The sequence below is a fragment of the Coptis chinensis genome, chromosome 1 (genome assembly GCF_015680905.1).
Source record: "Coptis chinensis isolate HL-2020 chromosome 1, ASM1568090v1, whole genome shotgun sequence".
Lineage (NCBI taxonomy): Eukaryota > Viridiplantae > Streptophyta > Magnoliopsida > Ranunculales > Ranunculaceae > Coptis > Coptis chinensis.
The window spans coordinates 20,849,007-20,864,446 of record NC_141456.1 but is presented as its reverse complement, the minus strand read 5'-3'; the positions used below and the strand labels follow the sequence as shown (position 1 = coordinate 20,864,446).

The 15,440-nt window shown below is 34.3% G+C and overlaps 1 protein-coding gene across 1 annotated transcript; it reads right to left on the bottom strand.

The window, feature by feature from the left end:
• Positions 1 to 7,113: 7,113 nt before the first annotated feature.
• On the bottom strand, positions 7,114 to 11,329 carry LOC147522815 (protein SWOLLEN 1-like). Its single transcript, XM_086595086.1, has 6 exons — positions 11,248 to 11,329; positions 11,079 to 11,169; positions 10,931 to 10,987; positions 9,082 to 10,495; positions 8,364 to 8,452; positions 7,114 to 7,394 (listed from the first exon to the last, which is right to left on the bottom strand). The coding sequence occupies exon 4, from the start codon at positions 10,483 to 10,485 to the stop codon at positions 10,042 to 10,044; it is 444 nt and encodes a 147-aa protein (XP_086451212.1). The 5' UTR covers positions 10,486 to 10,495; positions 10,931 to 10,987; positions 11,079 to 11,169; positions 11,248 to 11,329; the 3' UTR covers positions 7,114 to 7,394; positions 8,364 to 8,452; positions 9,082 to 10,041.
• Between the last annotated feature and the right edge of the window lie 4,111 nt (positions 11,330 to 15,440).

Genomic DNA, 15,440 nt, shown 5'->3' with positions numbered 1-15,440 from the left:
ACGACCCATGTTGAAAGGATTAATAGTTAAATTTTTTATTTAGAAAATTAAAGTTTGGAAGCATCCAAAGCAAAGAAGCGGTGGAAGGAAATAAGGTAGACGAACATTCACATATTTTGGGGTAATTGAACAGTTTTGGGACTACAGTGGGGGGTAAATCATGATGATTCAAAATATGAGGGATTTAGTACAAACATGTCTCAAATGTGTGTGTGTGTGTGTGTGTGTGTGTGTGTGTGGGTTTCCTTAATTATTTTACCACTCCACTAATATCAACATTTCATTCTCATATGCAAATTGCGAAACTTTAAGTACTTTACATTGTGAGTTTTACATGGATCCTAGTCGTTTAAGTGTTCCAACTCTAGTTCTGGCCAAATCTTTGGCAGAAAAACAAAAACAAATCCAAGTTGTTCTTGACCTCCTAAGATCCAAGTTGTACGTGAATTACCTTAATTTGCTTGATTTACATATTTAATCAGGAACAATAATGTAAGTACATATATTCATCTAATATCTAGCAACTAATCACAGGGCAACATGTGGAAGACAAGTTAGTAGCATATCAGGTCAAGCCATCAGCTCAAGTATAACGCACTGCACTCTATACTCAACACCGTACCGCTCTACTTACGGAAGATATCTCACTCAAAGCCATCCGGGCTACAACTCACATACTACGCCCTATAATCTGAACTGTCTCATCCATCACCATTGTTTAACCGACTTATAAATCCCAATACACGAACAAAATGCCCTGAACCAGGTCCAGAGCATTCTCTCCCTCAACACGCATAAAGTACGGATCATCATCCACCGTCCCTACATCGCAGCATCATTGCCTCACCAACTACAATCATCATCCCTTCTGCCAACTACAACAACCATGCCTCTCCACTAACTACATTGTTCAGCCACACTTTCGGCCATGACCCATCTTTTGTCATCATGACTCACACCCTACCACCATGTCTATAAAAGTCAACTCTAGAACTATGTTGGCTTGATTCTAGACCCATCACTCTAACCGGATACGTAGACATGCATCTTCCACCAAGAATAGTAGCCATTACCAAACACCCAAAACCTCCCCCATTCATCATAGATTAGCCTAGTCCTAAATTCCTAATCTCATTTGGTGTAATATTAAAGTGAGTCCTAAATAGACTAATTTTGGTATTTACAAGTATCAACACCATTTTTACTCAACAATCTCAAAAAATAAAAGAAAACTAAGTAGGCCAATCCTACATATGATACATAAAGAACAATACAAATAAGAACGTAAGTTGGATGTTCATTTCGACGAACATCGTTGAAATCAATGGCACCAATAATGGCTTCAATCAAGATAAAAAATTAGTATATCAAGCTATCTAGTACCATACTCCATGCATGTAATGAAAGTTGTAGTAGACGTGAGCAAAAATAGAAACTACACTAGAAAATTATATGAGAATGAATTATGATTGCTTAACTTCTAAGTGTTACATGGTACTATTTATAGAGATCAGATCATCTCCGCCCGGGTGTAATCCCCGCCCTCCTGCACCTTACAAAATCATTGTTACATCTATCCACTCAACAAACACTCAAATAAACGGAGTATTTAACAAATAAAACTTTAAAACTAAGAGGAAAAATCCCAACGAAAAAGGATGTTTCGTTGGATTATAATCTATCCAATTAATTTCTCTTTCCAGAATCTCGTTCTCATCTCGATCTCTTCTAAACAGTTCAACACTTCAAGATCATTTGCTCTATGAAAAAGGGACTGCGCAAATCATAGATTTTGTTTATAGATATGATCTCTTAGTGCATCACCATTAACAACGCATCTAGGCCTGGCCAACAATACTCAAATAAAAGAAACTAAAAAGTGAAACAAGATTGATTAGTGATTCTCGCGAGCATTGTTCTACAAAATTTGAAAATATGTTTGATGCATTTGAGTTTCCTTTCCTTGCCACTCCTTTTTATTTTTTGTTTTATGTACCCACGCACGAAATCTTCCTAATTTGTAGCGATTTTGTTTTGATTTTTTTTGTTATCTCTATCTAAGTTAATTACTACCCTTTGCTTTGGTTGTGAAATAAGTGGACAGGTGTCGATTTATTTTTGTAAGATGTAAAAGCTTAACTTTTCCACCCAGGCGGAGAAGATCTAGCCTCCTATTTATATACATGATTACAAGTAACTAAATTTGTTATAATAACTGAAACTGTAATTGTGATCAACTTGACTTCGATCTTTGACTTTTGATTGACTATCACTAATAAGGAGCTCATAAAAACACAAATAAATTAAAGAAAAAGGGTATTTATACTTTGGTCCTAACAATAGTGGGTTTATTAGGGTTTGGTCTAGAAAAGCTTGAATATTAGGATTTAGTCTTAGTTTTGGTTGTTGATTGTTAGTCAACTGAGTTGACTGTGGTCAATCTGCTTGTATTTTTAAAATATCAATAATACCCCTCGCGTGCAACATCACGTGAATAAGTAAAGTTATCGTTGGAATTCCACTCAAATTGACAATCTAACTGACAAATAAATCAACGACCAAAACAATAGATCCGTTGGTGATGCTTTGTATAAGAGAAACCAATCATCCTTTGCAATTCGAAAATCATACAAACAAGAAATCAAACAAACCATTCATCCTTTGCAAATCTCACTTAGAAGGAAATTCAAATGGTTGACAAGTAGGACTAAACTCTAATTTGTCAAATAACAGTAGGGACCAAGTCCTATAAGATAACCTTATTTCTTGTATCAAAGTCTAACTTGTATATTCACGTGATGTTGCTCGCGAGGGGTATTATTGCTATTTCAAAAATACAAACAGATTGACCACAATCAACTAAGTTGATGACTGAAAGCCAACAACCAAAACTGGGTCTAAACCCTAATATTCAAGCTTTTATGGACCAAACTATAATAAACCTACTATTGTTAGGACCAAATTTTAAAAAACCCAAAAGAAAAACACAACGTACTCACCATCCCTATCTGCCCTCTTATAAAGTCTGCCGAAGCTTAGATTCGAATGCTTCTTTCTCCCTAATACCCAATATATCCCACCAGCCTACTTCAGGAAAAAAAAAAAAAAAAAAAAAAAATCCAATCACAAACAATTAATCTTTCTATGAATTGTCTAAACTGCCCTTGCCCTCCCTCCTACTCAAAAATCAACACAGCCGCAATCTTTGACTTCTCCCCCTCACACCACCCCATGCCCCAACCAACACTCTTCATAAATGGAAGCCCACATTTCATTCAAACTTTACCTTTTAAAAAAAAAAATACAAAAAAGAAAAAGAAAAAGAAAAAGAATATTATTAAGCTCGAAATTTACCAGAATCTATTATGAATATTGGCTATCACAATCTTTTGGAATACTGGCCCAAACGGTTCTTTAAAAAAAAAAATGCAATGTAGAGTCAAAATCATATGAATTTTTTTAAAATAAAAAATATATTTGAAAAATTGTAAATTTCAACATGTATCGAATCAAAAAATTTATAAATTTTAAATTTCAAATTTATTAGAAAATTTGTCGAAATACCGGTTTTTTGAAAATATATATATATGGAGTAAAAAATTTGTAAATTTCAACATGTCAAAAAATATAGGGATCTATTGGAATGTTCGCCATCACAATCTATCATAATATTGGCCGGAACAGTTTTTTTTTTTTATAAATTAAAAAAATATAATAGAGTCGAAAAATTATAAATTTCAAAATTTATGAGAATATATATCCCTCAACTTTCTAAAATTGCCCATACACCTTCTCATAAATCTCAAAAATTGGTCAACAATAGTGACTGAAAAAATAAATATAAAGACTAACCATATAAATAGGCGACACCCACCTAAGTAAATTCAGTGAAGCCCCTCATGTGTTGGTATAGTGAACTACTCAATATGGTCATGCACTACTACTACTCAAGCTCCTCCAGGCACCCACTATCCCACTAGAAAACGCGTGCATAAACATTCATGCAAATTTACCATACATTTAACATAAATTTAGCAGCAAACATAAATGAAAATGTAAGTGCACCTTCATCACAATTTCAAAAAGTTCTCACATATTTTATAAGGTATTCTTAGCAAGTAATCTTAACATTCATGCAATTTTTTTCTTCCATTTACAGAAACAATCATATATCGAAAACTTCAACAAAGGAATTGCTAGTAAAAAGGACTTTAATGATATGACAAATTTAGCTTCTTTGAATATATAACTTTTCTTTCACCATCACAACATACTTCACCTGTAAAGGTTTATTTTGTGCAGAACCTTATAATTATGGGGAAATGGGGAAATTTTGTGTGTGTGTGTGTGTGTGTGTGTGTGTGTGTGTGATGACGATGACTCAGGTCTGTGTGAGCTGCCTACGTATCCAGCTCTCTGACGAATTGGAATCAAGTCAAACGTAGTTCATATTTGGGTTGATTGGTTGAATGTCGTTGTGGGGCATAGAGCCTGGAGAATTGGGGGAGTTGAGTATTCTCCTCCTCCTCTGGAGATCCTCGCGCTCCCAAATGAAGAAGAGTTGAGTTTGCTTGGTGATCTCTCATCTTTCTTTCTATCAAGTCAGGTATGGTTGATGCAAGACTTTATGGAGCATTGATGGAGAGTGATGGCGAAGCATTGATGAGCGTGGCTGGAGCTCTGGTCTTGATGGAGATATAGTTGTCACGTATGTTATTGACCGTTACGATATCACATCAAGCTGATAGTTCGTGAATAAGTATCTGATCGAATTGCTTGGTGATCTTCCTTATTAGAGGTTGTTGGTTCGTTCTGGAGCGAGATGTCATGATCGAGTTCGTCAGGAAAAGTATTATGTGATGAGTTGTGCTGGACACGTGTATACTATATATACATTGGTTGTGCATATTAATCCCTCACATCACCTATGCTTTGTATAAACTATATATATTTAATATGATTTTTTATTTCAATCCCAATTACTAGTGTTGTTTCTTTTTTGGTTTTGTATTTTTTTGTCTGCTTACTATATAAACTAGCAAATTGGCACGCGCGTTGCGCCTATTTGTATAATAAGTGCATACCATTCAATCTGTAAATGTGTAAATGAAAATGAAGCTAAATTTGTATTTCTAAATGCACTGTGTCACACAAAATGCTAGCCATATTTTAATTACTGGGAATCGTTCATGAAGTTCTAATAATAAGAGTCAAATTTGTCAAACTAACAACCAAACTAACTTAATTAGTGAAAAGGCAGGAGGTCAATAAAACAATAATCAAATATAACAACATATTTATCAAGATATACCTCCTTTTCTATCAAGAGAACTAATTTTATTTTTAAAGATTTAGTCCAATAAAAATCTAAGGTAATGCAAAACACAATACACTAACAATTGTTTTGAGGGTAAATAGAGTCACGTTAAGGAGCCATGAATGGGATATGCTCGGATGACTTCCCAAATAACCTGAAGCTTTTGAACTTGCCTTGAAACATTGCTGATGGGTTGGGTATATATTGGATATAACAACTTCTCGATCCACTAAAACCATAGATCAACATACTTAGCCCTTATTAAAGCAACATTAGTATGTTGGAAATTGATAAAAAGGCAAATGTCTCCACCATTGTTTGATCGGCAAAGAGATTATAATGATGTCTTGCTCACCACCTTGAAATCCGCCAACAGACTTCACCCTTACATCAAAGTCCTCAATGTTTTGGTACATCTTTCCAAATTTCTCTTGAATTGCAAAGAACCTTTGAAAAGAAGACAGGGATATATTATACCGATGCTAATCTTTTGCTTGGATACTTCCGATGCTATAAAAAAAAGTAACAATGTATAGTATGAAGTCATTAATATCAAAACAACAGGTGAATAACTCATGTATACATGTGGAGAATAATTTAGTACCCTCCTTCGGTCCTAACTCCAACAATGAGCAAAGCAGGGAGGGCAAATGGTAACTATAATGTGTAATTAAAAGAATCATTTAAAATTTTCTTTTGAACCATACAATAGCAAGATATCTTGCAGGGAAAAACGGGGGGGGGGGGGGAGTGAGTAAGAGCATATAATACCTTTAAAAAGACTTCGCACAATCATGAGTACAACAGCTACTTCTACCATGTTTTTCCTCCTATGACCAACATCATTAACTTCTTCTCTTCCATTGGAAATACTTGTGAATGAGTAGGGACCAAACATAGGACCTAGATGATAATGCTTTTCATAGCGCCGACTTTTAACATTTGGAGCATCCAAGACCTTCTCTTGATAGAACTTCGAATTTGGGAAACAACTTATTTTAGGATGCATTCGGTACTACATATCAAGAAGGTGCTTTGGACATTGTTCCCATTGAGCTCAATCTCTCAAATAAACTTCTCAATTCATTCTAACAAACCAATGAAGGAGAAATAAAATAATAATAATAATAACTTACATGAGTGGATTGGTGATGCCATAGTTGTCAACCAGAAAGGCATGAGAAGAGAAGGCAAACAGAGAGAACGTCAATTTGGAACTAATTTACAGAACATTGAAGCTCAAGTTAGAAATTCATAATTGGCATTTCTTAAAAGAATGCATATGTATATATAATGTAATTCAAAGAACCAAGTATGTACCGAAAATTACCCAACAAAATTAAAACACATAAATATAAGAACATAATACGCTTTGCAAAGGACTACATCATTTCAAATTCCAATAATATCTACATAAATAGAGGAAAAGAATTTTCCCCAACACTTCGGACACATGCTCTTCCAAGATTCCCAAAATTGTATGAAGTTCAAGGAGGACATCTAATTTTCTGGGACTGCGGAAGCTTGAGCTCTTAATGTTGTATAGTTTTCTTCTTTTTTTCATTTCTTGGTCAAAAGAATGTACAGATCGCATTTGCTCTTTTGATTGGATTGGGATTCTGAATTTTTTTTATTTTTTATTTAGGAGTTTTTTATATGCTCTTTCTGTATTTATAAAGAAATGAATGAAAGATCTGTTCTCCATATAACTTGTCAAGTTTAATAGGACCAAGTCCACCCTAAAAACTTACAATAGTAGAGGCCTAGAAACTTAGAAAGTACCACGTAGAACAAAATACTGAAAACAGAAACCTAATATTATCAAACAAAAACACACAAGTTTTGATAAACAAAAGCATAGCTATAACTATGTCAGGGAAAAACTCCTTGCATTATTTCCCTGTCTTGTTTCAGTGTACCAAATAGAGAAAACATTGGTTTATTCAGAAAAACTATTGGATGGGTAAAGAGAAACGTTCTGCTACTTAGCTTGGATGTTTTGTACACAATTGCAGTCTCTTCCCATTGACAATGGCTAGCTGCGCCTCCGCTTCCACAAAAGGACAATTTTCCTAATCTGAAAATGGAGAAAACAATGAGCAAAATTACAAGTCCACTACCAGAATGGATAAAACAATGAGCAAAATACAAGTCCACCATCAAAGTCATAATTCCATCTCTAAATTGGCATTTATGACGATGCAACATTTTTCATTTTGACAATAGGATGGGCTTACCATTTGCGCTAATACTTCATTACGACTTCTCATTGAAGGTATGGCATCTGCTTGAAAGTTTTCTTAAATTATCTCTCGTAAGCACCTTCACTAAGCTCTCTTCAGATTTAATTTCAGCCACGGAGAACCTCTCAACTAAATTGACAATAATACAAGTTTCTATACAACTGAACAAATCTCGTTTAAATGCAACTGGGTAGCACGGTTAAAATGAGATAGTTGACAGCAGCAAAACACTAATGAAGTTCCAGCACAATTAGAAACAAAAATTGGTAGGAAAGCCAAGTGTATAAGATGTCTTTTTTCAACTAAAATTAAGTGCAGCTTCTGATTAACAAAGGTGGTGGAGCGTTGACAGTTATCTATGAAAGAACCCCCTAGCCTCCGTGATTATTATATATGCCACTATCTTGTTTAACCATGTGATTATTCCTATCCTGAGCTGCTGAGCTAGATCTTATGGAAAGCCTCCTATGTATGTGGTGATCTTTCTTAACAAATGTATTTACCTCATTTTTCACTAACAAATATTAATAGTCCTCAAGTGACTATAAAGGGAACATTGACAGTTAAGTCGTAAAGAACAGTGTGTGTGAGTGTGAGTGTGTGTATGCACGCGCAAGTATGTACTTAGACATAGGAAAACTGATGCTTCAATTCAACATGTGAATGCAATAGGCATAGGCAGTAAGTTCATTACCAATTGGAGCTTGCCTTGATGATAGAAGAATATATGAACAAAAATTAAGTCATCAACTCTGACGGCATTTCACTGACATAATTGCAATTAGCATCAAGTTGTTGATTACCGTGCAATAATTCAATATCCAGAGTCCAGATAAGCTTCTCTCAAGAAGGTCTGACGGCATTGATTTTCTTTCAAATCCTTTTCTGCAAGCTGGAAAGAAAAAATTATAATTCTTTGAGACTAACAGATATAGACATAAACCTAGGGAGATACTTGGCACAGCACTCGGTATTATAACAATGTTTTATGAAGAAACAACACATATACTTTCATTGTTAAATAGGCTCACTTGCCTCAGGTGAGGTTACCAATTAAAAACTTGCGTCAGGTGAAGTAGATTTAGATGGAAAGTTTTGACATCAACATCAAAAAGGTATAAAGATTATCAATGATTCATGTAGATCTCCTATAAATGCAAAGCAGAGCACACAATTAGATCAAACTTTTTGGGAAGTTATCGATCAATATCATCACATACAGACATATCTTCTTTATTTTTTTACTGGTAGATGTTTTTATTAGTATATATTAGCAGTAGAATAGTAGATTCATTACAATTAATATCACCAAACACAGAATTCAAGCCTTTAATGTAAGAAACAATGGAGTTCCGTATAAATTTGTAAAATGCAGCCTTCTCAGGCTCTTAGCCTTCTAGTTGTCTCCCCCAATCTTCTCCAAAAAATAATAATAAAATTAAAAAGATAGAAGAAGAGAATGAATGAGGAGGGCAGCAATGCAAAACAACTTCTTCAAAGCCAATAATATGAAAAACTCACCTCCTTCGCTAAGCTGGCTGAATATTCTAAATGAACATCACTACTTTCGTTGCCTTGACCTTGAGACACTGCCTGTTCTTCCACTGATAAACTTTCAGCATTACTTAAAGAAATTAGAGCGCCTATTTGCTGACCAACATTTTCTGGCAAACCATCCTGTTACAAAAGCGATTCAGAGTTACTACACCCTTGTGCTGTCTGAACACAAATAGGCATCCCCTGCATGGAAAGATTTCCAGAAGCACTGGCACTGATTTCAGCAGTATCTACTCCCCCCACCACCAACAACAATGCCTCTTGTGGATTTCCGATATAATTATCAACCATGTCAATTTCTTTGGAAGAAGCAATATGTTCATCTTTACCACTGTCAACCGTATTCTGGGTGAAATTAGAATCACTACTCAATTCTGGAACCTGCGGCATAGACTCAACCTTCTCCACCCAACTGGATGGGTTACCCATATTTTTGTCGTGATCATGATCCACATGTCCTTTAGAAGTTTGACCGTCAACCAATCTACTGAGAACATGGTGATCTCCCACTATTGAATCATTGCCTTTTCCCAAATCTCCGGCCCTCTGCAGGACTTGATGACAGTTCCCAACTCCAGCATTTACAAAATTCTACACAAGAGCAGTGGAGGTATTAACATCCATACACTGAGAAGTCACCGCTGACATATTTCCTTGAGATTTATCAAACAAATTCGTGTTTTCCTTCAGTTTTGCTATGGCAAGGTTTTCATTGCTAACTAAACTTTCCCTACACTCCTCTTCAATCACACTTAAGGCTCTTGAACCTCCATCAACAGACCTTTCACCCTCACCTTCTAGAGTGTTAGAGTCAATGGAAGGTACCTGATCCATGGCACCCATATCTAATCCTGAGAATCTATCTAAAGACTCAAGTGGTGATGTAGAGTCCACACATGTGACATTTTCTATCTTGGATGCCTCTCAATCCATGTTGTGTTTCATTTGATTGGTTAAGCAATCCAACCCATCACAGATATCTGACTCTTCAATAATAGGTCGCTCCATTATTTTCATATCATCCTGCCCAACCGATTTTAAGATCAAATCAACAGATTCTGAGGAAGTTGCCTCTGACCAGACACTGTCATGCCTTAAAATGGAGCAAGATTCAACTGCACTGGAGCTGAACTCTAACCCACTACTTTCACGCGAGAAATCTTCAATCCAGTGGTTCTCTTCTTGGCCGTGAATGCCGAGTAAAGCCTCTGAGTCTACTAAGCTATCAAATCTCAAGCGGGTTTGAAGGCTGTCATCCAAATCAAATTTGGGAAGTGAATATGAGTGCAAACCTGTAGAAAACTTGATGTTCTCTTCACCAGCTAATTGGAAAGTTTGACTGTGAAAATTATTGTCTTCATAATCCATGGGTATATCCCTGAAATAATGATTAAGGGGAAAAAGAAAAAGAAGAGATACTCAATCAAATTCAACATTGCAAATACATTGACGTTGGAAACAAATTATATTTTATGACTTCAACTGTAAAAAGGTATTTCAAGCATCACTTTCCAAATATCTATGTTGCCAATTCTAGAAGGTCCATATTAAAGATTTGTACATTGCATCTTGAACCAGTGAAAGTTTAACTCTCTATAAAGACATAACAACATGCACACTATTTCTCTTGCCCAACTCTGCGGTAAATGTAAAATTACTTAGTTCAGAATACTCTCACTACATTTTTAGCTAATTACTAAATCAATTCAAAAACTAATTTCTTTTTAACCAAATATTCACAAACTTAAAAAAAAGGTAACTTATTTCCAAGAAGTTGCACAAAGATAGGAACAGCCCCATGATCAATTACAACCCTGGTGTTCTCAGACGTTCCAGAAGCAATATTGGTAAGTGCCCAAGCTGCCTCAAACTGCTCAAACCCAAAAAAAACCAAAACAACATTATAATCAACACAAATACTACTCACTACTCAAACACTGTAAAAACAGCATTTAACAAACCTGAAGTTGTGTAAAGTCCTCCCTCCTGAGAAACTCCACAAAACGCGGAACCACCCCGATTGAATCACTTCCTCAATTGGCGGGATTCGCTCTATACATAAACAATTCACAACACAACACAGTCACAAATTGCACCAAAATAAATAAAAACTAATAACACAACACTTACCATCTACACTCCCGCAACAATCGATGGTAAATTCTCCAACTGCACAATCAAATAAAAAAAAACCCCAATTCTTTTGGTTCACCTTCACTGCTCCTCAACAGTTGCTTAACAATAACGCAATTAAAAAGAAGGGCAACTGATTACATGATGTGGGAGAGAATGGAAAAGAATCGGTTCCTATTTAATTAGACTTTTCCATTTCTTAACGTTTTATTAAATAACGCAATTATTACTAATTAAATGGCATTAATAGTAATGCGTACAAATGAGAATGGCGTGGATTTGGTTTTCTAATATACTCCCACGTGAAAAGACTGATTGGCCCTATTTAAAGGTGTTAAGCAATTGTTTTATTTAAGGACAATATCGGTACTGAAAATTTATAAACACATAAAAAGACAAAATAGTCCTCATTAATAAATAGCTAGGCATCTAATTTTATTATTCATCAAGGGTATTATGCGTCAGAAAAAATCCCGGATGAATTTAAGAGGCCACGATCATTATAGATATACTAGTAGTAGAGATATACCACATTTATTTTCACTTTTTTTGTTCCAATCTCCAACATTATTTAATTTTGTCCGGCCTCTTTTCATATCAAAACAAACCAATATGATACTTTATATATTCAACAACATAGCAAAAAAAAAAAAAAATCAACGCATTACTCATTACCATTGTTAAAATTTCATAACCCCATTTCTCTCTACAAAAAATAATAACATAAGTGTGCGTAGTACACCACTACATGCCCTCATGCTAGTTGGGATCCTTGTTAGCAATTTGTCAAATTATTCCTAAATAATTTGTAAATAGAATTTTTGAAGGGTCATACATTTAATACTTCCGAATGTTTGAAAGATTTAGAATAATTCGCAATTTTTTGTCTTGACGAATTTTTCAAAAATTCGATTAAAAAATTCTTTAGTTATTAAAAAAAAGAAAAAAAATAATGAAAATTATATTTTGTTTTGTTATTTTTTATGTACTTTATGTCTCCACTCTTACTTTATGTTCCTCACTCTTACTTCCTTAGTAATAAATTAATCCAAAAGCTTTGCTCTCATACTTTTTCGGCAATATTTAAATTGTCATGCCACGGTGTGTATATTTTGAAGTTTGAACTGTAATTTCATGGAATCCAAGAGTAAGTAAATAAATGTACCTATGTGGACCGTTCAATTGGTTTCAATGTTTCGTAGCTAAACTATTTGGATATGTTTGTTATATTGTAGAGAATGACAACTATTCTTAATATTTATTAACAAAATTTCACGAATTTTTGCAACCAAACGTTTAAAATGTTTATTAATTATTAATTAAACACTGCATTAATTAATTACCGTATTGTGAATTTTTGACAAAATATTTGACCATACCGTTTTTTTGAGTCACCAAATAATTCTTGTAATTAAACACGGCATAATTAATGTATTGTGGATTATTCCCCTACCGTATTTTTGCCCTCTCCCGAATTGCTAACAACAGTTGGGATAAAGACGTACAAGTGTACATAAATGTTTTTCAGAAAGAGTGATTATAACCAATTTCTTAAAGTCAATTTTTATCTTGTAGCTACTTTTTTCAGTTCATGCTTATCTTTGTTTTAGGGGTATTTAGGTTTTGGTCCTATTTATAGTAGCGAAATTAGGTTTTGGTCTATTTATAGTTGGAAATTAGACTTTAATCCAACTTCTAATAGTCAAACTCATTGACTGTTTGTTGACTAACAGAAGTTGGACTAAAGTCTAATTTCCAACTATAAATGGATCAAAGCCTAATACTTCTGAATAAATAGGACCAAAACCTAAATACCCTTTGATTGAATGAATGCATCTATGTGTGAGCTCGCATTAGAATGAAAGCAGAACACTTGATTGATTGAATGAACACATCTACAACTGAGCTTGAATTAGAATGAATGCAAAACCGTTGATTCAATGCATCTACGTGTGAGTTTGCATTAAAATAAATGCAAAACACTTGATTAATTGAATGAATGCAAAACACTTGATTGATTGAATGAACACATCTACAAGCGAGCTTGCATTAAAATGAATGCAGAACACTTGATTGAATGCATCTACATGTGAGCCTGTATTAGAATAAATGCAAAACACTTGATTGATTGAATGAATGCAGTCCACTTGATTGACTGAATGAACGCATTTACAAGAAAGCTTGCATTAGAATGAATGCAAAATGTACACTTGATTGAATGCATCTACGTGTGAGCTTGCATTAGAATGAATGCAAACACTTGATTGATTGAATGAATGCAAAACACTTGATTGATTGCATCTACGTGTGAGCTTGCATTACAATGAATGCAAAATACTTGATTGATTGAATATATGCCGCAAAATACTTGATTGATTGAATCAACACATCTACAAGCGAGCTTGCATTAGAATGAATGCAAAACACTTGATTGAATGCATCTACGTGTGAGCTTGCAATAGAATGAATGCAAAACATTTGATTGATTGAATGAATGCAAAACACTTGATTGAAATCATCTGCGTGTGAGCTTGCATTATAATCTATGTTGTATGGACACTGACGCGGACGCAGACACGGTGACTCAACTATATCTCAAAAATATAGGACGCGGACGCGACCTAGACACGGGAATTAAATAATATATATAATACTATTTTTTTTTTAAAATAATGGAACATTATAAACTAATTCATGGGTATTTTCAGTGAAAAAAGGGCTTCAACACAACTTATGATTGGCCAGTTTAATAAATAGAATGGGCTAAGTTATAACAACCCAACTAACTAAAATAATAGGCCCAAGTGGTAATATACAAGGCCAGACCCATATTAGTAACGTTTAAGAACAACTTCGTATAAATAAATAAATAAAACGTTCAATAAGAACAAGAACAGAAACAGGTAAAGATTGGTTTTGTATTTGTTTATCAACAATGGGCAATCCATTATTTGAATCTGACGATTCAGGTAACGGGTCAACTTCTTGTAAGAATCTTTGAAAAGCCTATTCAGATGAACTTCTATTCATTTTCAGATCTTCTTCTCCTTCTTCTTCAATTAGTTTCCAAAATGGGTTTGAAATTTCTTCAACGGAAAACACTTGATTTATCCATTTATTTTTGAGCCTTGGCCTCAAAATGCAAATATTCTTTCTTTTCTTTTTTAATGGGATTTGGTTTTTGTTTTGTATTGAAATTGATTGGTAGACAAGTAGACTTTTTTGCTTTCTTTTGTGATTTTGACCGCATCCTGACTTTGGTTGACCGCATCCTACATGCGTCCTGACCTGTGTCCAATTGCATTGACCGTGTCCGGGCCGCATCTGTTCTTGTGTCTGCGTTCGACTCGTGTCCGACGCGGACACAACACTTTCATAGATGCGTCCTTGCTTTAGAGATTAGAATGAATGCAAAACATTTGATTGATTGAAGAGATATTTAAGTTTTGGTCTTATTTATAATAGCAATATTAGGCTTTGGTCAATTTATAGTTGGAAATTAGACTTTAGCCCAACTTATATTAGTCAACGAGTTTGACTAACAGAAGTTGAACTAAAGTATAATTTTCAATTATAAATGGACCAAAACCTAATATCACTACTATAAATAGGACCAAAATCTAAATACCTTTTTGTTTTACTTATAATATATAGCTAAAATCCTTTCCTAATTTCAATTCCCCGGCAAGAACATGATGACTAAAGAAGAATTAAAATACTTGAAACGATACCCATTTGAACCAAGTTTCCTCATGTTTTACTTGTGCTTAAAAAGCTTGAACAAGAATTTATCTTTTTCATTTGTTAAAAATTTGTTCATTTTAGCTAGGTTTTTTGTTAGTGTACTGTGTGATAAACGATAATTTTTAAATGGCTGAAAATAGGGGTGCCAATGGGTACCCGATTACCCTAAACCAAAACCAAATATTCCGGTTATGGGTCTTAAAAAGTTAGACCCATTTAAAATGGGTCATTAAAAACCGAACCGATAAAAAACCGAAACCGTTGAACTGAATAGTAAAAAACCCGTGGGTATTCGAACCGAAACCGAAACCGATTATTATGATTTCGATATATAAAATTTAATATTATATTACATTTAAGATAATCAAACTCATACATCATAATATAAAATATATTTTTTACGTGTAAAAGTCTATTAAATATATATAGCATAATAGTGAATGTGT